General features: G+C 38.5%; 1 protein-coding gene across 2 annotated transcripts in view; it reads left to right on the forward strand.

Moving 5' to 3' along the window:
* The window catches only part of FSTL4 (follistatin like 4), a 573,664-nt gene extending 550,730 nt beyond the window's left edge, over positions 1–22,934 (forward strand). For both annotated transcript variants that reach the window (XM_072990161.2, XM_072990162.2), the window contains 5 exons: positions 3,141–3,259; positions 8,784–8,933; positions 9,980–10,087; positions 14,506–14,615; positions 18,303–22,934. In XM_072990161.2, the coding sequence (XP_072846262.2) occupies positions 3,141–3,259; positions 8,784–8,933; positions 9,980–10,087; positions 14,506–14,615; positions 18,303–19,005 (1,190 nt within the window). In that variant the 3' untranslated portion in view covers positions 19,006–22,934. The remainder of the gene's footprint in view (positions 1–3,140; positions 3,260–8,783; positions 8,934–9,979; positions 10,088–14,505; positions 14,616–18,302) is intronic.
* Positions 22,935–22,956: the final 22 nt, after the last annotated feature.

Below are 22,956 nucleotides of genomic sequence, written 5' to 3' on the forward strand. Positions count from 1 at the left end.
ATGTTACGATGCATTTGCTGGTAACAGGAAACAGTACCGCACACAATTCAGAAATATATATGGCCACAAACTGCTCATGTAAAACATTACTGTTATCTCCTTCCATGGCTTTTAACATATTGATTATAAACCATCACACCCTGGTCTGAGTCATTTTTCAGTAGTGGTGATGGACACTTTGGGCATACAATGAAATGGAGAAATAACCTGCTGGCATTGTCTCACCCAGTTAAAAACAGCTGTATTGATTAGGTGGCCCTTTTTGTCAGTTTACTTTGTCAGATAGTCCATTCCTCCTGTAAAAGGTTTTCACAGAGCTCATAAGACAATGAAACACTCTGCATTGTAAACAGTACAATGAGGTAAAACAGCAACATACTTTATCTTTAGAATACTTGTCAGAAAATATGAATATCCAACAACTAAAATCTCTCTCTCTCTCTCATTCCCTTTCCATTTTTTTGGCATCCCTGAAGCAGGACTTAGTCCAACATAATCCAACACTTGTTTGCATAATTCCCCCTTTCACTATCTTGATTCTTTTTGATGAGCACCCAGTCAAGCTGTTTGTCAGAGGTGGGGAAAAGGTGGCTAATTCATGTGAGCTAACATTTGACACAAACATATAGGAAGAGTTATCACAGGAATGTCATGCTCAGTTCACAGATGTTACATTGCACTATTGATGGATTTAAAATTTTCCTGCTGTTAACGCTTTAAAAGCAAAAATATTAAGCAGGACTCTCAGATAAGATTACATTTTATTAAGATTTTATTAATTTTTTTTAAATTGCTAATAGAAACAGCACTGTGAGTGCACCTTGGTGTTACAGTGCTTTACAGCTGGGTAATGTGACCCCAGTAATGCAATGGAGAAATTTCATTCTCTGAAATCAGTTCAGTGTAACCTTCCACATACCGTATATAAACATAAATGCTGTACAAATATTTGCTCTAGTCTAAGACCCAGTGGGCCGAGAGCTTAAACTCTAGTTTCAAATACACTTAATCAGAATAAAACATTTTATGTAAGAAAAGTAGGTTGAGAGAAACCTTGCGTGATGGAGGACCACTTCTAAAGGAGACCAGGGTCTAAATTTTGCATTTTCCTAATGAAAAATGTATGAAAACTGTTCTGTTAAACCAATAAAGAATAATCAGCATCAAATAGAAGCTTGATATTATCGTTAATATCTGCTTTCAGAACAGATCAAATAAAAACTGAAATGTAAACATACATTTTTATCAAAATGATCGTGGAGAATAGTATGGTTAATGTGCATGTATCTGAACATAGGCATAGTTCACAATTACCATTAAGTTAATGCATGATTGTTATCATTTGTTTTAAAATGTCCCAGTTTTAAACATCTACAAAAATGTGCACTCATTGCATCAAGGGCCAAATCATGCCTTCTGATGTGTGTATTCAGGGCTCACTGAAACTGGTAGAAACTATGTGCATGCAGCAAGAAAGGATTTCGGTCCGCATATTCTGAAAATATCAGCATAATATACTCTAAAGCTATTTTAGTTCTTCAATGGTGATGATAACAGTGGAGTTTGCTAGCTATGCTTTCAGAAAATGCATGATCTCTCACTGCAGCATCACCTTTAAGGATCATTGCTCCTAGATCCACTGTGATGCCTTAACTGGGGTATTTCTGTGGTATAATTCAAAGACTAAGGTTCATACATCAAATTGTAAGGACACCCATAAAGGCCATATAATCTATGTGCCACTTGGCCATGGTATTACCTAAATCAACACAATAACATCCAATCCTGCAGACACTCATATTCTGCTGCATAATGGTTTGCAGGATCTCTGTCACAGATATTTTCATGATGAGCCACTTAGTTAAACCAAGAACCTGAACATTGCGTGGAAGTTCCTTGCTTTAAAAAAAAAAAGCTTTCCATTCAATTACCTTATTTTTTTTTAAAGACACAAGTAAAATCTACACAAAGTTAGACACTTTCCCCACCTAATTTCAATGAGAAGAATAATGTTTGTTTAATTGGCTTCCAATAGGAATTAAAAGTGGCTAGCATTATCTTTATAACCACTTAATTCCAAACTGGGGAAGATTTGATGCCATCCAACAGAAATAACATCTACAGTCCGAACAGCACTTGTAGTTGGCTAATCTAAACAGAACTATCCTCTGCAAGAGGTGGCCTTTCCTTAATTGTGGATTTTATGTCCCATGCAAAAATGAAAAATGTGTAAAGGGGAAAAGTTCACAGCAGTGAAACTATGGAAGTTTGGCAGATAAGTACACTATCAGCATTATTTGGGATTGACAGTAGCCATTATAATATTGTATTTCTAGAATATGTGAACATGTGTAGTGAGGGGATTTCTGAACAGAGTGATTGCGAAGATCCCCAATATCATAATCATTCATGCTTTTGCATGTAATGGAAAATTCAGCACACTATTAAAGTTATGAGACATTTCTGATTAAGCAGAAATGTAAATGATAGTTGTTTGCTAGGAATTCACCGACAGGCTATTTTTATAAAGCTTCTGGAATGCCCCAGTTTTGATAGACAAGTGCTATTGCAATGCTAGAAGATTCCACATTTGTGAATTACAGTCTGCAAAATTTCAAAAATGTCTTTGCTTTGGTGGCTAGAAGGATTTGCTCCCAACGGTCAGGACAAATGACTTTCCTAGAAAGAATAAAGTGTTTTTTGTTGCAGTCTAAAATAGTGTTTCCAATTAAGTTCAATGCACGGTTGCATTCCTGCATTTGAAACATTTCTCAGAAAAGGCAAAGTTAGTTGACTGTTTCTGATGTAAAGGAAGAAGACCCTGCATATTAGCTGGATCACAAAACAGATGGCCCCATACATGAATCTGTGACGGCTACCACCAAGGCAATGCATTTTTGAGCCTATCTGTACCTCCTTCCTCACACCTCAATGCCCTACTCGTGACATGAACTTTAATTTGTGAATGCACCCAAAGCATCCTCCCAATTTCTAGGTGTCTTTTTGTAAAGGTATAGTGATTTATTTATTTTTTAATTTTAAGCTACATCGTTTGTTTTTAGACCTGGGAGATAATGACCTTCAGGTTTTTCCCCTCTTCTTGCTCTTTTTTGTTTGTCTGTCTGTCTTTTCTCTTCAAGGTCTCAGTGTGGGAAACATGTTCTATGTCTTTTCTGATGATGGAATCACAATAATACAACCCACTGACTGTGAGATCCAGAGACATGTGAAACCGAATGAGAATGTTTTTCCAAGTTATGTAAGTTTGGGGTCATTCATATCCAAGATAACTGTAATTCTGGCTTGGTTGAAAACAGAAAGCCCAGCTCTCCCATCAATCAAAGTTGAGGCCAATCCTCTAGAAGCAAAGAAAGTTCACAGAGGGAAACAAAAAGTCATTTTACTTGTTATTATTTTTAAAGTTGTTTTTAATTACCAGTGTACATAGTGCCGGGCAAAAGTGTTTGTGGGAACTTGTCTGAATAATGACTGGCTTTGGTTCTATAGTGGGAGGGAACATTTGCTACTCTACCAGTGGCAAAATGGCTTGGTTCATTCCCAGCAAAAATACTGAGAAAGAAATATAGGATAATGATATAAATGTGCCTGAGAAGAAATGCATATTTTAAATCTGGTAAATAAGGTATAACTGCTGAATTTCACAGACCCTCTGTTTTATGCGTTATCCTGGACAAAATGAAATATAGCTAGCTTCACATCAGTCTTTTGAAGCAGAAAAATATATTCCACTTAAAATGCAGGCTTTGTTCATGCTGGAGAGACACGGAGGCATTCTAATGAAGACTCATTAGCTGGACAGCTGAATCATCCATAAAGCCTTACTGAGCTTTCTCTTTCACTGTTCCTGGACTCTAAGAAATTTAGGCTCTGCAGCCCAGCCTGCCAAGGTGAAGGGAGGGGCTGCATCAAGACGTACTGGCCCCTATTCAGTAGGTCTCTTGTTGGTATGTCTCTAGACTGGAGACTGTCTCTTGAAAAAAGTTCTTTTGCATCATTAGAAATGGGCATTTGCATTAACCAATACTGTTTAATAAATGCAGCCAGTTAACTATCAGATAGAATCTTCACAGATACCGGATAGATGCAATATACAGTATATCTTGAAAGCATATGTACATCTTTGAGAGTTCCATGATTAGGAAGAAACTGAGCGCCAGATTCACTTTTCTTTTTGAATTACAGAAAACAAAATCTAAAACTAGTAAGATGTATATTTGAAAAATGCAGGCAAATGCATGTTAGTAAAGAATGAGTATATATTTGGAAAGGTAAAGATAAAGGTTCCCCTTGACAATTGTCCAGTCGTGTCTGACACTAAGGGGTGGTGCTCATCCCTGTTTCCAAACCATGGGCACTTGTCCGTAGACAGTTTCTGTGGTCACATGGCCAGCACAACTTAGACACGGAATGCCGTTACCTTCCCACCGTGGTGGTACCTATTTATCTACTCACATTCTAACATGCTTTCGAACTGCTAGGTTGGCAGGAGCTGGGACAAGCGACAGGAGCTCACTCCATCTTGTGGATTCAAACTGCTGATGTTTCGACCTTGCAGCCACCACATCCCTATTTGGAAAAGCTCCTATCAAAGTATACAAGAATGGCCACATGGAAAGAAAAAAGATGCAGAGCCCCGGAGAAAAATCAGATCATATGAGAATGCTGGCAGGATTCTAAGAAACGCAACAAAAACAAAACTGACTGATTGTCATATGCCTGTGCAATGCACTTGAATGTTTAAGAGAGGCTATAGAATAACAGAACATAATTGCTGGTATGAATATTTAGATAGTTCGTTAGTACTGGCAGAATACTCTAAACCCTGATCTGAGGAGGAGTGGAATCAGGTGGTGACTAGCAGGGAGACTGCACACTGTAGTGGCCCAACTCTGTTCATTAGCTACCATGAGCAAGGCAAGATCACAAAGCACATCGGATGAGGTGGGACAGGGCAGAGCCAGCTTTGGATCTGTACATATCTCTGCTGGACAAATACCTGCTTTGGATGCATCTACCACATATTCTGGCAGACAATATGCTTAGCATCTATTTAGGAACAGATCTCCTGAAGTGATGATAGACATCTGTTCTCCCAAATGGTTCTCCTCATCTTTGCATCTTACTTTCAGAGGTGCTTTGTTTTTGTGTTCATCAGAAAGCAAATGCAGGCTTAAATCTTTAAGGAAATCCTATTGTTGAAAGGGAAGTGGATATAGAGTCTTGTGGATATAATGTCTTGTTTCACCTTCAGATATGCCACTTTGGAAATGGCACCGCTCATTCCCCCATGGATTACTGTGGAGGAGGGCTTAAAAATCTCTTCTACAGAAAAGATAGCAAACTCACACACCCAGGTCCACCCACCCACACCTTCCATTCTGGCCAGTGCAAGCCATCTTGGGATTCATGGTAAAGCATTAAATACAATACATCCTTCTCATCAATCCCATTCAGGAGTATTCCTTTTAATTACTTCCAGCATTTGTTATCTGCTCTTCAGCCACAGTTCCCAGAGCATGTTATAGATAATTGTCAAAGGCTGGCCACAATGAAAAAGTATGGATAAAAGAGAAACGTACAACAAATTGCAAAAATAAAACAAAACAAAATAAATCTTGCCTAACAAACAAATCACAGAAGGCTGTAAATGCCCAGAAGAAAAATATACAATTTAAAAAAAAATAAAGAGTGCAGTGTATGCTACACTTCTCAATAGTTTTTTTTTAAACCTATAAATAACGATGATTAATGTATGTTGTAATTAATGACCAATATACATTCTCAGGGCAGCTTAATAGAGAGTAGATCATATAGATACAAATATTACGTAACAAACAAAGAATTCCAGGGAATAAAAAAAATTGTAGAGGCTTAAAATAAATGAAGAAAACAAATAGCGCAAGGAAATGGAACACCCTTCAGTTAGTGCCAGAAGCCTTCTCAGTGGTTGCTTCCAAGTTTTGCCACTTCATAATGAAGGGAGCTGTTCTTCCCTTCTTCAAATTTTCTTCTGCCAATAAGCAAATGCCTTTTCATTGTGATCAGCCTCTGACAATTTATGAGCCACTTATGAAGAAACTTCTAACAGATGGGTATGGTACTTTGAAGAATTTTAATCTCTGGGTCTTGGGTGCGTGCTGCGCACTTAACTTTGCTTTCAATTATTAATTGTTTTCTTTTTCTTTATTATGGTTGTGAGCCATCTCGACTCCCATTGTGGGGAGAAAGGCAGGTTTTAGGTCAAACAAATGAACAAGCAATAAAATAAACAAGCACAGGAACCCAGTGAAGTTCCCTACGGAGGGCAGTTCAAAGCAGACCACCACCACCTCCATCTTCCTTTCTATGAAAGGGGCATCCAGAGAAGAGCCTCAGATTAGCATTGAGGTTTTTTAGTCTACAATCTTCAAGAAGAAGCCTTAAATACCGCTGTCATTGCAAAGGCCGAGGGTTATGGGAGTGGACATGCAAAGGCAACTTGGAAAACCAAGATGTTAACAGCCTATCCTTCGGGATTATATATAACATTAAGCCAGAGGAAAAAGTGTAAGATGTGGTGTTTCACCACTGGAGGCCAGGGGGACCTATATCTCCCAAGATGTTGATAAATTACCAGTTCCATATTCTCTCACCCCTGGCCAGACTGGCTTGGCCTGGTGAGAACTCAAGTGCAAAAACATTGGGAAGTAGCAAGCAGCACCTAGCTGGACAGAATGAGGAGTTAGTACAATATCATCTAGAAGGGACTTATAGACCATTAGTAAAAATAGAATATGCACAGTGGTGGAAATAGTTTCAGCATGACTGTATTAATAGAGGAACACTACTTACAATACAACTCTTCATTTTCTCATTCCTGAAGATAGAATGGAAGGCTAGCTGTCACACTCTAATCTGGAAGAAGTCAAGTAATGCATATTTTTTTGTTTATTTCATAGTATTTTTATATCACTCTAACAGTGCAAGGCACTATTCCGGGCAGTTAACAAATGATAAAATCAAAGAGAAATAACAGTAAATCAAACAACAGCAATAACAATAACCTTTGAACTGCAGAGCTGTTGGGGCCCTATAAATAAAGACCACATCACATCAACTAAAACATCTGTGATGTCTTAGCATGCTCTGTACATCTGTGATGTTTAAGTGATCATGTACCAGCATGCTGAGACATCTATAAGGCATCTTCTGGCTGCTTTTTCCATGTTTGTTCTGTTGCTTGCCTAGTAATCTGTAAGTGGTCCACATGTTTAGACATTGCTCAAGATGATTCATCTATCCAGCTAGAAAGTCATCTGCATCACCTTGTACTAGCCAGTACATGACATGAGATCCTATATCATGTAAAGGGTTACATCTTCACCAACTGCTCATTTAATATACAGATGTTATAGGATTATTTACTTTGGTGATCCTAACACCGTTTCACACATAGCCACAGCTATACATTTAGCAACAAGAGTGTGTCCTCTTCCTGTTTTAAGAGACAGAGACCATTCCTATGGCAAAGTAAATTGTGGTTCTTTGTCTTCTCTACATTCACATTATTGGTAGATTCAAGAAAATTATTTTATTTATTATTTAAAATATTTATATGCCATCTTTCTCCCAAAGGATCCAAGGCAGCTTACAGCATTAAAAGAAAAAAGAGTTAAAAGCTAAAATGATAAATTATTATCATTTGTTATAATTATGACATATATATGTGTGTGTTTTCATTTTATGTTGTAAGCCGCATAGAGTGGTCGCAATGACCAGATAGGCGGGGTATAAATGGAATAAATAAATAAATAAATAAATAAAATTATTACAATGCTTAGAAAGCATGAAACAGATAGCATGTTAAAACTCATAAATAAGAGCAATATTAAAAGCTCAAGTGCAACAACAAGAAAAAAATCCCTTCACAAACATTTCCTTGGTCAACCCGTCATTTAAAGGAAAGACTGTCTGAAGAGGAAGGTCTTTGTCTGCTTGCAGATAAATAGCAACGATGGTGAAGGAAAAGGAATAATGTTTTCCCTTTCTCAGAAAATTTGTGTTAGAAACTTTAAACTGGTCTCCAGGCTAAACTGAAATGTTTAAACACCCAAGGATTTAAGAATAAGCCACAGGACAGTGTGCCCATTAAACTTGGATGAGTGCTTTCCTCCCACGAAACAAGATTTATATTGTTAATAAATACTGACAACCCAATAATTCTGCTTATAACCAGTCAGGCATCAAACATTTGTTCAGCACCATACTAGAGTTCTTGTTATATTATATATTGTTGTAAGTGGGGCCATGCCAGAAAGATTCTGTCTTCTTCAAACCTTGGGCTTCACTTAAGGCTGCTGATACCTGTGTCTTAGGGGAGGATGCTGCCCTTTTGGCCAAATATTGTTTAGCACTTAAATAAGGAGTTTACTGTTCACCTGAAGAAGCACCTGACGGAGCTCAAGTAAATAACAATGGATAACAACCACAGCACATCTACACTCTTGTTTCAGGAAAGTACTGAGCCTCCCAGACAACCTGGCCTTCATATTGAGCAGTCTGCCCTGAACTGAAAACACAACTCTGTGCTCCAAGTAGCACAGCTGGCAGAGTAAAATGGAAGACAGTCCAAAGATTGGTTCCATGATTCTGACTGCATAGGCAAATCCATCACCTTTACTTAATGCTGTCTGTTTCTTTTCCTTTGTAGATGTACTGTATATGGCAGATGGGCAGGATCATAGCACTGAACATAAACCTGCTTTCATTCTTTCTTATTTCAGGCTGAAATCTGTCCTAGAGTTGAAGGTGAAGCCGTTCAGTCCTGCCTCTGGGCTTCTGCTGTCAATGTCAGAGACAAATATATTTACATAACACAGCCTACGTGGAATAGAATAATGATCCTAGATATCCAGACTCAGAAAGTCATTCAGGTAAATTTCCAGCATCAGTTCATCACTTGGAAAGGATGGGGGAAATAGTTTGATGATGCCAAGAGTTTGGCATCTTCCGAAAGGAAATTCCAACGATTGATGGATGTTTTCATTTTAAAAACATCAGGTTTGCAGCTTGAAATGACATACAGGAAGCTGAAATAGGTATTAAAACTGTATCAAAATTACATATGTATTCCTTACCGTTCAACAGTTTTTGACAATGAGAATGTTACTGCCTTGACAGTGTACATCACAATGAATAATACTGATGACTATATATCTGTAGATCTAACTGCTGTACTGTAGACTACAAGTACTCTAAAAATCCAGTGGAAACATAGACTTGGAAACATGTAGGATTGTGTGGTAAGGTCCCACTCCTATACAGTTAATTCAGTGGGATTGGCTTGAAAAACAAAACGTGTGGGGCTTGGCTGTAAAGCAGCCAAAGGCGCTCCTGATGTGAAGTTATGGTTGATATGAATGACAGCAAGACAGGGGCTTCACAATTTTTCTTGATTAATCAAAAGCCCATCAACATAAAGCTTCAAAAACTGGAATTTTTGAGAACACTTGTTTTTCAACATAGAGGAAGTATCAGAGCTGAGATACAGCTGAAAATATATAAACAACAAAAAAAATCCACACGACTCAGCAGGTTCTGAATGAGTCGGTGACTTTAAGGTTCCCCACACACAAACACTTTTTTTGTGTGGGAGACCTTGTACTCTGGTGTGAAATCTTGTAGTATATGTTGGAATAATATAAATATTCTAGATAAAGTTTTTGCTACCACAGAATCTGTGCTATCCATCTGTGTGGAAGTTGTGTATAAAACAGAGATGACAGAGATAAAGGACTGAAAGGAGAGCAGTCACCTTCCATTGCACTAGATGTGAAGCAAGCCTGTAGAGACTTACAGCAATGCCACATAAAGATATAGTCAATGACATGCAGTGGTCTGTTGTCAAACCTCTGGCACAGAATGTGTACCTCCCTTCTCATAAGCAAGATCTAATGGAATTGTTTTTGTTTCTTTAAAGTCTTTGGATGTTGACCCTATACCTGTAAAACTACATTATGATAAGTCACATGATCAAATTTGGGTACTAAGCTGGGGGAATATGAAGAAGTCGCATCCAACTCTGCAGGTAAGACCCAAGCAAACATAATAGCTAATCCACAATTTCTCTGTAGATAATTATGAACATGTTCTCTTAGAAGCCTTAGTTTCAGCTCTTTCCTGTTTTTATCTCTTACCGCAATTTATTCTCTTTTCCATAGTTTCATAATGCAAATGCAAAGGTTTGTGTAAATATTCATTCATTCATTCACTGATTGATTAATTGATTGATTGATTGATTGATTGATTGACTGACTGATTGATTGACTGATTGATTGATTGATTGATTGATTGATTTGATTTGATTTGATTTGATTTGATTTCTATCCCAACCATCTAGACCAAAGTTCTATTCTGGGCAGTTACAGATACAACTTGTGGATCCATTATGTAGTGTATATACTTAAATTTGTAAATTACAGTAACTGATTATTCATGTGCCAGCTTGTGGAGTAAAGATCATTGCAACTACAAATCCAACTCTACCTTTATACTTGTCAAATAGCTCTTGACTCAAAAGACACTGCTATTAATAGAAGAGAAAGGGATGGGTTTTGCCCACTCTGCTTTCCCCATCCAGTTTCCTGAATCCCTCAGAAATGGCATGGTAACCCTCAGCAAAAAGAAAAAGGAAAAAAAGGGGGGAAAGGGGGGCTCCTTTTCTGTTAGCAGAAGCATCCTCTGGGTGAAAACCCATTTTGTATGCAGAATGTACCACTATTTTCCACCCATTGTGTTCTGTTGTAAGGAGTAGCCTCCGTGATTCTCAGGTCCAAGACACACATTTAACACAACCTTCAACAAGGGAAAGGGAACCCACTTTTAATTATTTCACTTAATATTTTTTTACTTTGGACAACTATTTTATTCCTTTTTCTCCCTCCCCCCTTTGTTCTTCCCTTTTCTTTTCCTCAGGCATCATCTGCCTTCTCTTAATCTTCTACCTTAAAAGAAAGAAAGAAAGAAACCACATTTGCAGTATGATCTACTAGTCACACTACATGAGTCATGAATCAGTTGTGATTTGACAAGATGAAAATAAGTTCCTTTGAAATATAGCATTGAAAGAGACCTTTACAGATATCACTAGAAAGGCACATAAGTGGGTTCCAGATCATGTCAACTTTGAACTCTCACTAGAAGCCTAAATTACTAAACTGAGGTGATCACACTTTATACATATCATGAGATGTCAAGACTTACTGGAAAAGACAATAATGCTAGAACAAATTGAAGGCTGTAGGAAAAGAGGAAGAGTTAATATGTGATTAATTGACTTGATAAAAGAAGTTTATCCTTAGTTTGCAAGACTTGAGTTGAGCTATTAATAATAATATCTTTTGGAAGTCATTAATTCACAGGTTGCCATAAGCTGGAAGTTATTTGACAGCACATGACCTACAAAGACTCATTTTTTACTGTAATACAACTGTGATCAAGTAAAAGAAGGTCCACAGCTGAGTTTCTTGAATATGCCCCCCCCCCCCGGGCAAGTCTGGCACATTTGAAGGGGGCCAGAGACTGGAAAGAATTCTTCATACCCCATCTTATAAAGTTGAATAAATGAGTAACTTTATTGCAGTATACAACCATAGGAATACATCTAGCACATTTACAGAATAATACCCTGGTAACGTAAGGGAATATCCACAGAGAATTAAAAATGCAAAGTTTAACATTTTATTTAGAATTTGAACCTTCTAATTAACCCATCTTCTTAGTATGAAATTTAATCACATATAAGCAAATTTTAGCTATTTGTTTAGTAATAAAAGAGTTTTCATCTTTTAAAAGTCTTTCCAATCCCTCCTCATTTGCATCTCCTGTTAATCTATCTAAACATGGCAGGATAAGTCTCTCCCTGTGTGGGTGGAGAAAGGGACAACGAAAAAACATATGCAGTAAACCATCTATTCCACCTCCCCTTGGAGGCATGGGCAGCATTTATAAGGAAACGCCTTATAAAGTTTGCTATGTGACTTATACAATCCTGATGCAGCCTATACTTTTCCATATGGTGCTTATGACATGGCAAAATCACTGCTTTTCACAAAGAGGCACCTAAGAAAGGGGAGTGGAGATCAACTCATTTGAAATGTGTTATTAAAGGTGAATCTTACAGATACAATAGGCCACCAGAAAGGCAAGTTGATGGGTTCTCAATCAAGCTAAAATGAGTAAATTAAGGCTATCCTGCCTTGTATATAATTAAAAGCCACCTGCTTCTTGGGAGAAGAGCTATGACAAACTCAGACAGCATCTTAAAAAGCAGAGACATAGTCAAAGCTATGGTTTTTCCAGTAGCAATGTATGGAAGTGAGAGCTGAACCGTAAAGAAGGCTGACCTCCGAAGAACTGATGCTTTTGAATTGTGGTGCTGGAGGAGACCCTTGAGAGTCCCCTGGACTGAAAGGAGATCAAACATATCCATTTTGAAGGAAATCAACCCTGAGTGCTCACTGGAAGGACAGATCCTGAAACTGAGGCTCCAGTACTTTGACCATCTGACGAGAAGAGAAAACACCCTGGAAAAGAACCTGATGTTGGGAAAGTGTGAAGGCAGGAGGAGAAGGGGACGACCGAGGATGAGATGGTTGGACAGTGTCATCGAAGCAACCAACATGAATTTGACCCAACTCCAGGAAGCAGTGGAAGACAGGAGGGCCTGGCGTGCTCTGGTCCATGGGGTCACGAAGAGTTGGACATGACTTAATGACTAAACAACAACAACAAATCATCTTGCCCACACCATAAGGTGTCACAGCTTGAAACTGATCCAAAAAACCCCTCACAGGATGGTGCACTGGACACCTCAGCTTAAGCCCCTGGACAAGTAACATCAAGGTCGCATAGAATGACTCTGATTTTCAGTCTAAAATAAACTGCTTGTCGATTACACATACAATATATGAGTCAGGATGTTAAACATTTGTCTATGCAGAGATGCTATCCAAAAGAGCTCTCTTCCCTTTGCTCTCCAGCCCTCTCCACGGTTGCTTCTTCATTTGTATTCCATCTGTGAACCATGTGAAAGGATGAGCTCTGCAATGGAGAGGATGTTCAGATGCTGTCATGTCAACCATCCAGGATGCCCTGGTTCACCAGTTGGCAACCTGGGCTTCAACAGGAGGGCCCACCAGATCATAAGGAAAAACCCCTACAGCCTCCTGGAAACCAATTGAATCTGGTAGCCTTCAGGGGCAGACCATTCTAGTAGGTTCAGTCTCCCCACAGAGTCAGGTCACCAGTGTAAGACTAAATTTCAAGAGAAAATATTGATTTCCTGTGTCAGTGCGCTCATGCAACAATAACTAAAACATCCAAAACATTCTAGAATAATGTATAATTCCATTCCTCTGTTGATTAAAAAAACTGTGCACCCTGGAAACAACTGAGTACTCTTAAATCATTTCCTGAGTGTACAGTTTTTTTCAAGAATAAGTCTTTCTGGTCCCAAGGCCAGTGGCCCAAATGTAAGAATCTTAGTGCAGGTCATTTCACATACATCAGCATGACACCTGTATTTCTCCTACTGCTGTTAACATGGAAGAACCAAATATACCATACTTTTCTCAATTACATTAAAACATTTCCATCAAGAAATGGTGGGTTTCTCAGTAGTTGGACTGGAAAAATCTCTGTATGTCCTGACCCAAATATCTGAAGCAAAACTATAGCAGTTTCTGCAATGAATTATATATACCTGTAAATTCTGAATATAAGATTGACACATTGCATTTGTAAACAATTCTCATGAACTGTCCTCACCTATCCTAAAACACAAAATACATCCTCAAATAAGAAATGTCAATATTTTTAACATTTTAGTTTTCAGAAAGAAATGTCGCTTCTATATCTTGGTAGGATACCAGGGAAATAACAGCATACGTGTTCCATTATAACAAAGGTTTGCGTTCTCCTCAGGAATAGCCTTTCTGAAAAGAGAAAGACTCACTCTGTCCTTTTCCATATATATTTTTCCCCACTGGCGCAGTAGATATCCATTCAAAGAGATAATTAACTGCTGTGACTTCGCTGTCGGTCATTCAAGCCAATGAATTAGCATGGAGCATTTAAGTGAGATTAATAAATGTGCACATGAAAACAATGTTTATAGTAGGCAGTGCAGAAAAATTACTGCAGGTTTAGAGTGGGGATGCTGTTTCAGTGCCTGCATGGTTGCATTGTCTTTTGATATAAACAGCTTGAAAGCAGATGGGGAATTATTCTGTTACCTTGCAAATGTCACATGCACACACACACTGATGCTTTTTCATCAACAACCTTTATTTTCAGGAAGTAGGACAGCCGTCATTTTGATTTATGGAAAATGGTTAGTTACATGGCAAAAACATGTTGTTGATATAATGTCCATTTGGGAGTTTACATTTCTGTTCCTCACTTCATTGATCTGTCTGTGTTGACTATTTTGGTTATACGTTGTAGGTGATACCAGAGGCAAGTACGGGAGAGAACCAGCACATTATTCGCACTCATCTGAGTGGCATGAATGATTATTTTATTCCACCCACAAATCTCATTATCAATCACATCAGGTAAGAACCCCTTACCCCCATTAGTTTGCTCCTTCCATCTGATGAAATTATTGAGTAATCGTGAGTATGAATTGCTTTACTTGTGTGACAATTGCTGGGAGCTATACCATGTTAGGAAATGAAAACTATGCAGCTTTGCTCCCAAGTATTTCATCAACTGGAAGTCAAGCAGCAACACATGAAACAAAAAAAGAAGCATACCTGAAGCAATAACGGTGAGCAAGACAATAAATGAGCTTCTAGCTATTCATCCACTCTCAAGTAGGGCTCCAGACAGGTCAAAACTGGGAAATATGTGTTGCTTAATTAGAGACACTGCCAAGAGTCTCTGCTATCCTGCTTCATTTTATTGAACCAACAGTTTCAGGTGTGGGTGGGTTACTCTCAGTATGGTAGGAGTCTAATGAGATAGAATACGACTTCTGTTTTGGGAGGCTGACAGATTTCCAGAAAGGTTTTGCCTCCCTTTCCCAAGCAGAAAACCAGTTCTTGCTAGACACATCACAGGACGTGCAGTCTACAAATCTTGTGTTATGCTCACAATCTCATTAGTACCCTAGGCCCAGAAAACCCCTGCAATACCTATGTTAATAAGTTAACATCTGTGGCGGTCTCCTCTGAAGGAGGAGGCCTTCACAAGGTTCTCGCTCTTCTTCCTTCTTCACTGCCACCAGGTATTGCTGTCTCAATACCATTCAATCAAGGAGACATGTGTGCTTTTAAAACTTAATTTATTTATTTGATCAGGGAGGGTAACATCTGATTAATATACAGTAGATAAATCACAGGTTGCTAATTACTTGAAATTGAATCAGTACTACTTTAACTTTAAAGCTCTATCCACTCTCTGTACCATTCAGCGTTCTCACAGATCTCTCAATCACCCTTAGTTCACTCTTAAGTTTCACACAGTCTCTCACTACCAGAATCTCTCTCACTCACAGATTCTCTTCTCACTCACTGAATTTCTCTCATACTCCATACACCAGCCTTTATATCCAAACCCCTCCCCTCTTGGCACCGCCTTCCATCCACTCATTGGCTCCTTCTCCACTGCTCAGCTGTGACGGACAGTTGAGGACAGGGCTGTTCGCTACAACATTTCCTCAAAGTAAATGGGTATAGGATTTGCTAACATCTCCCCAAAGTAAATGGGTATAGGATTTATCAGAATTTGCTTTTTAATTCTTTAAAAGGAAGGTTTAACACATTCTTGAGGCTTAATGGTTCAGAAGAACTGTAAGTGTCACTCCAGTTGCATACCATTTTCATTTGTTCTGCCAGTACTTTGAGTCCCAAGTCATGTTTTTCACAGAGGCAAGTATAACCAGATAGATGACACAATAGCTCCCAGGGATGCTCAGGTGTGATTATCCTCTTTTTGTATACATTGCCATTGCTGGGTACTCAGTAATACTTTTCAGCACACACACATACACACATACACATATGCCTGTAGTCCTGCTATTTGAGGCAGCTGTATTGTTTCAATGAAAAAGCACTTCTGAAATGCTATTTTTGCACTATAGAATACTAGGACAACAGTTACTAGGAAAATTTAGTGACTCAGACTTAGAGCCTGGCCAGACAGGTTATATAAGCTAGTTATTTGGATCATTTTTGGTGTGGTTTGTTCAAATGAAATTATGGCATCCATAGGTGTTTTGACCCCATCCCACCCCTTTTTAGAGCTATTCCGCTCCTTCCATGCACAACACTAGGGCTACTTTTTGGTGCAATTCATTGTGCTCCTAATTATTCCATTGTGTAGTCCATTCAGATGGTTAGTCCCCACCAAAATAGAGCTGTGGGCAGTGTTATCTGAGGTGACAATCCTGTGATGTATCTGGTGCATTGTGGCATTGAAAGGGATGATAGATAACACACACCCCATTTTAATTTTTTTAAAATGCATTGTCTTATTGATGCAGCACTATTCTAGATATACAAGATACATTGGTCATATAACAAAGAGTGTATTTTCCTCCCATTTTTGCCACAGGATGGAAGTCCAATAGCCACAACCAGTTCTGCACACACACATACATGCAACCCATGCACAATAATTCACTCCTCTTCCCTGCCTTGCCTCTTTTTTCTGTTAATACCCCTAACCCAAAACCCAAGATCAGTTATTTGGGGGAAAGAAGAAAGAGGACTTAGTCTGTAAACAGTAAGAATCTATGTCTGTTTCTTGCAAGAGAAAGCTCCCACCCCCCAAAAAATCAATTTAAATTTAAATCAAAACAGATAACACACTCCAGATCTAGTCCTCTCTGTGTTACGCATTAAGCTACCATGGTGCTAACAAATATGAAAACCCATTCAAAATAACACAATCCTTTACAAGTAAAGCTAACATTTAAGGCTTCAGACTACTACATTTATCAAAAGTTTTTCTACAGAAAAGCATAACACCGAAAGATACTTAACACTCTAAGAATCTGTTGTTGTTTAGTTGTTTAGTTGTGTCTGACTTTTCGTGACTCCATGGACCAGAGCATGCCAGGCCCTCCTGTCTTCAGGAGGCACAGTGCGGAATTGAACTCCCATACTCCACAGAGCTGTCCAACAGTTCTGGATTTCATCCCTCTCTGTCTCCCCCTCCATTAAAAAAAGCACCCTTTCTTCCTTCCTTTAAAACTAAGGATGATGAACCAGATACATTGGTAGTATTATGTGTACCATGCTAGGTAGATGCATTGCTGTTTCGCTATGTCACTTTAATTAACCAAAAAGAGAAAGAAAAGTTGCAATGGGTTGCTGAATGACGGCCATGGGAAAAGGCGGGGAAGGGGGAAGGAAGGAGACTGTCATTAATTGATAGGGAGACAAACTGGAATGATTCAAAGACCTGTCTGGATCCTTCTCCTGGGAGATGAAACATCAGTCAGCGTGAACAGAAGAATTGCAAAATCAAATACAGGTAGACAGCACTAAAGATAAAAACCTTTCAAGCGGGAAACCAGACCACTCTGAATTCCCTCATCTGGACATGCCCTTAGTGTGTTTGATGACTGCATAATCCATGACATTCTAGTTTTTCGGGCAAATAAATTACTGAAGGGTGTAGAACTGGGTTGCCAATGACTGTTTTTCTCTAGTTTTCCATTGCAACCGACTCACAACAGCAGCAATTATTCTCCTAAAGCAAGTGGCAAATACATGAATCATTTCTCCTTTTTTTGCCCTATCTCTTTATTATTCATTTTCACTACAATGGAAAAATTAGCACAGCCCATGCCCGGGTGGCACGCAGATGCCTAACCTACAACCCCCATCTGCAATAGTCCAATGGTACGGTATTGTGGGAGAAACTGACTATTCTTTATTTGTAAGGACCAGCAGTTAGTAGCATGAAATTCTTGTTTAAATGCTTATTTTCTTTTTAGTGCTTTTATGTTGTATAGCAGAGTGGTGAGGAAATGTCACTCTTAGTTTATAGGGTCCCTGATTAAAATCCCAGTGCAGCCACAAGCTCAACAAGACAGTGCTCTTTCTCTCAACCCATAGATCATATAGTAATAACAACATTGGCCTGCCTCACAGAACTGGTGTAAAACCCATTTACTGGTGTAAATGCTCTGAACACTAAGATAATGTGATATCCTTTCTCTAGAATGTTACTAAACTTCCATGAGGCACTTGTGTGTGGGTTTTGATTATTTTCTTTTATTTCTTTACCAGGTTTGGTTTCATCTTTAATACATCGAAGCCTACAGTTCACAAAATTGATCTGGAGACCATGGCTCATATCAAGACCATCAGCTTGAAAAACTACAGCTGCTGGCCACAAACCATGGCTTACTCTCACCTGGGTGGATACTTCTTTGTTCAGTGCAAAACAAATCTTTCAATTCCAGTCACACCGCAGCTTATAATTGACAGTGTCACAGACTCTGTTATTGGTCCCAACAGTGACATAACAGGTACTCCCTACATCTCCCCTGATGGACGCTATTTGGTCAGCGCAGATGAACACAGCGGGAGGATCAGAGTCCAGACAATAACAATCCAAGGGGAAATCAAGTTGATTTATGACTTACAAACCACTATGCACATATCTGACCTGACATTTCAGTCCTCTTTCACTGAAGGCAATCAGTATTATATATATGCTACTTCACATTTGCAAACGGATGTGCTTTTTGTGGAGCTGTCAACAGGGAAAATGGACATCTTGAAGAATTTAAAAGACCCTATCAAATCCAAAGACTGGCCCTGGAGCAGCTACAACAGAATTATCCAAGACAGTGGATTATTTGGGCAGTACCTTATAACACCAGCAAAGGATTCACTATTTATAATTAATGGGAGACAAAACACATTACGCTGTGAGGTATCGGGTATCAAGAGGGGCAACACAGTGGTTTGGGTTGGAGATGTATGAAAGGTGAAAGAAGAAGAAGACAGAGAAGAGCAGGACTTTCAGAAAACTAAAATACTGATTGGACTTTCAACTGCAAAATAATAATAATAATAATAAAATGCAGTAGCATTGTATATTTTTACACTGAGGGAAAAACTGTATAAGCTTCATGGTGCAATGCTGGCCTACATGGAAGATTTATAATATAAGGTATGCTCTGCAAATAGGAATGGGTTGGGAATTTTTATGGAAATCTGAATTACAGCTTGAGTTTTGGGAATATACCCTTGGAAAAGGAATAATTTCTGCAACCGAGATAGTATAAGCCACATTCCTTGATGATTCTATACAACACAACGTTTGAGTTGAAAGGCTGATAAATCCTTACATTCTGGCTAGGTTATCAGTATTCATTCTGCTGATCCCACATAATATGTCCTGTTGTGTATGCCATGTGGTGATATGTCAGGCCTGTAGCTTAGACATTTTCATACAGAGAGATAAACAGATTATTATACTTTGTTGCCCACACAATCACAGTCAAAAGTTGTTGTTGTTTTTTTTAAAAAAAGCTCTTTTTTTAAAATGAAAATCTTATTGATATACGTGTTCGAAATAATAAATATTTTAAAAGTCAGGGAAATTGAAATAGTTAAATAGTTAAAATTTCCACCTGTCTTTAAAAAAAAAATCTCTTAGCAAGGTAAGTTGAATAATGTGGACTATATTATTATTTCTACTTAAGGCACTTCTAGATTTGTAAAGAGTGGCCATACCACTGCAGTGCCCTCCAACAGCTACAGGTTTCCGCTGAAGACATCACTGTTGATGTCAAATGGAAAAGATAAGGCATCAAAACCTAAAGGTTTGGAAAGCAGTGAGAATGATAGCAATCTCATTGATTTCAGTGGCCAGAATCCTGTTGCTAAGCATACTAAATCACTCTAGAGGAGGGCTACTGAATCAATTGGGATTTGGTGGGTCAAGCCCCCACTAAGTTCCATTTATTGAAATGGACCTACTCTAACTGATCTATTTGAGCATGGAAGGCCCATGTCAATCAATGTAACTCACTAAATGCTCACTGATTCAATGGGCCTACCTGCTATCATGCTATCTAGCGCCTTAAGCAACAGAATTTTGGTCAGTGGGTCTGCTTTAGGCATGACTACTACTGTTTCTGCACAATTCAGGAAGGCCTTTTTGAGATCAAACATGACCGTTCTATGCTGTCAGTCCTTTTTTCCTTGTACTACCCCAGTACATTCCTTTCAGACGTAGGAACCCATGACTTAGTTTTGTTTGAGATGTTTGTAAAAATAAGAGGTACCTCGGTGTCGAACGCCGGAAAACAAATGGGCAAATATGCAACTATCTTCTATGTAATCAGGAAAGAGTGCTTTTAAACTTATTTTTTAAACAGCGGCGGCCTTACAAAGTGTGCGCAATGAACTGCTGCTTTGGCAGACAGGAGAACCAGCAGTGCTGCTCCCAGCATAGAGAGAAATATTTCCAAAAGTCATTTATTCCCCTTCATTAAAAATTTGCCATTAGTTGAAGTAATTGGGTTCTTTATTTTAAAAAAAGAAAAATAACTGCTGTGTCTCAAAATGCATGCTTCTCAGTAGCATATTTTAGGGGAGAAAACGTTTAGTTTTTATATAAATCAGACACTTAATTCACATCTGTCATCCAGGACCCTGGAAAGAAAGGATTTATTTTATTTTATTTCATTGCTGCTGCTGTTCACATTCTTCTCTCATTCACAGTGTTCTCATTTATAGTCAATTACCATTCAGTTATGAAAAAAAACAGAGTAATCTAAAACCAATTAAAATATACTCGACAACACCAGACACTGAAAATTGTGAGCTGATTTGCCATAAAACTTACATCCATTTTTACACATTTAAAGTTATGTCAAATCTATGTTCTCTTGTTATGCTTTGAAACTTCAACTAATCATGGTGGTGGTGGGGAAACAGAAAGAAGCAGAGAAGAGTGCTTACAAATTACACAGGCAAATCTAGAATAAATACATTTTTGAAGCCCAGTCACAATATATTTTTAAAAGGCATCTTCAAGTTCTTTCAAACTAACTTTCAACAGCAATGACCATTGTATGCTTTAGGCCACACAGAAACATACACAAAACCCAAATGTGTCCCATCCTTTTGTCATGAGTTCATTGGTCAGGTCCCAACAGTGACATAACAATAAAAAGCATTTATTTGCCCAGCACCCATGGAGATACAGTATTTATAATAACTCTTAACAGTGGATTCAAACACCCTCTACCATACATTGAAGAACATGGGAAAGGGTCGTGGGGCTATCATGAGTATCATTGCCCTTCAGTGGCTATGCTCTCCTTCAAGTCTATACAGTGCATGTATGAGAAGAGAATCTGAGGTTGTACCAAAGTATCCATGTAAAGCATCTCTCTATAGGAAAGGAGATCTAAATTATCCTTGGATGAGATATCTCTGTATGTGAATCAGATATGGATGGAGCCTCTTTTCACTCACTGAATATGAGATGATAGGAGAGCATGGATGCTGGGCACATAGACAACAGGAGTGATATCCCACAAGACACATGTCTCCTTCACACATCCTTTAAACCTGTGAGTGGTCATCTGAACTCCCTGCTCATTCAGCATGATTAATAATAACTCCGTATTCATAAAGAAACCAAGAGAAGCATTTGTATATACATGTTAGCCTCTTCCCAAATGATTTCTATTCCATGCCTACTGCCGTACAATTTTTAACCAACACTGCATCTGCACTGCAAATGTAAACCACTGAAGAGCTAATCCTCCCACAGTGGAGTCTTTGAGCTGTAACTGTGCTATGTGAGGATGCTGGGGGCCCTGAGAACTCTCAATGCTATCAGAAATTTTCAATGTTCATTCCTTGGTAGAAGCCATTGCACTTTAAAATCGACTAAGTTCAGTCATATAAAGCTTACGTCAAATTGTGTTGTTTTAAAGCAATTGGCCAGCAAAGGCAAAAGAAGATGATTTAATAAATTAAGCACAGAATTATTGAAACAACCATGAAATCCTGCTGCATAATTGTATAGCAGAAAATGTAGCGTGTCCCAGCATGTTTCAATAAGAGAAAGACACAAGTGCTCTCAGCCGGAGTTGGTAGGCTTGTCACCTGTGTTCCCTCTTCTCCCCTCCTGGTCAGTGCTATAATATTGTCTTGGTTTTCTTTTCTTGGTTTCATTTCGGCTAAAGCCTTGTGCACAATTTTTCCTATGAGCCATAGGAGGTTAGAACTCAGATGTAGCCTCCACTTAGAAATATGCAGTGGTCAAGGATGGTAAAGCAAAACTGCATCATAATTTGCACTTATTTTGAAGGTGTTTCATTGGGTCTGATCACTGCTCTGATGCCCCTTTTTAATGATTTCTTGAGTATTTTACTCTGAATATGGTACATTTCCCCTCAGTTAAAATCTTTGTGACATAGGTATAGCAAAATGTTACTTTTATACCATAATTTTGTAAAAGGATCCTTGTAAATATCTCTTCAGGAAAATAATCTGAAATTATTGACATTAGGATGTGAAGGGTATGTGATAGACTTCACTGTTTCTGTTTCACCTGATGACTTGGACTAGAGTGGACTCTAAACTTTAACCCTCCAAAGATGCTCCTTTGACTAACTTTCGTCTCTAGCTCTCAAGGTCTGTTGTTGTGTCTCCTAAATATCCCAATGGCCTTGTCCTGCTTAGCAAATGATATTTAATTTAGATGCGTCACACAATTTGTGAACAGTTCCAATGATGTTTGATCCAACATAAAAAGTGCTGCACATTTACCGGTAATTATCATTTTTTTCCTTACACACACAAATATCACAATTCCTCTGTGACACTAAAGGTGTAAATTATGTTTGTCTCCTTGCAACTTTTGTTATTAAATCTCATTTGGTTGCATTTTCCGATTTATTCCTTTGGT

The sequence above is a fragment of the Pogona vitticeps genome, chromosome 2, assembly GCF_051106095.1.
Source record: "Pogona vitticeps strain Pit_001003342236 chromosome 2, PviZW2.1, whole genome shotgun sequence".
In the NCBI taxonomy this organism is placed as follows: domain Eukaryota; kingdom Metazoa; phylum Chordata; class Lepidosauria; order Squamata; family Agamidae; genus Pogona; species Pogona vitticeps.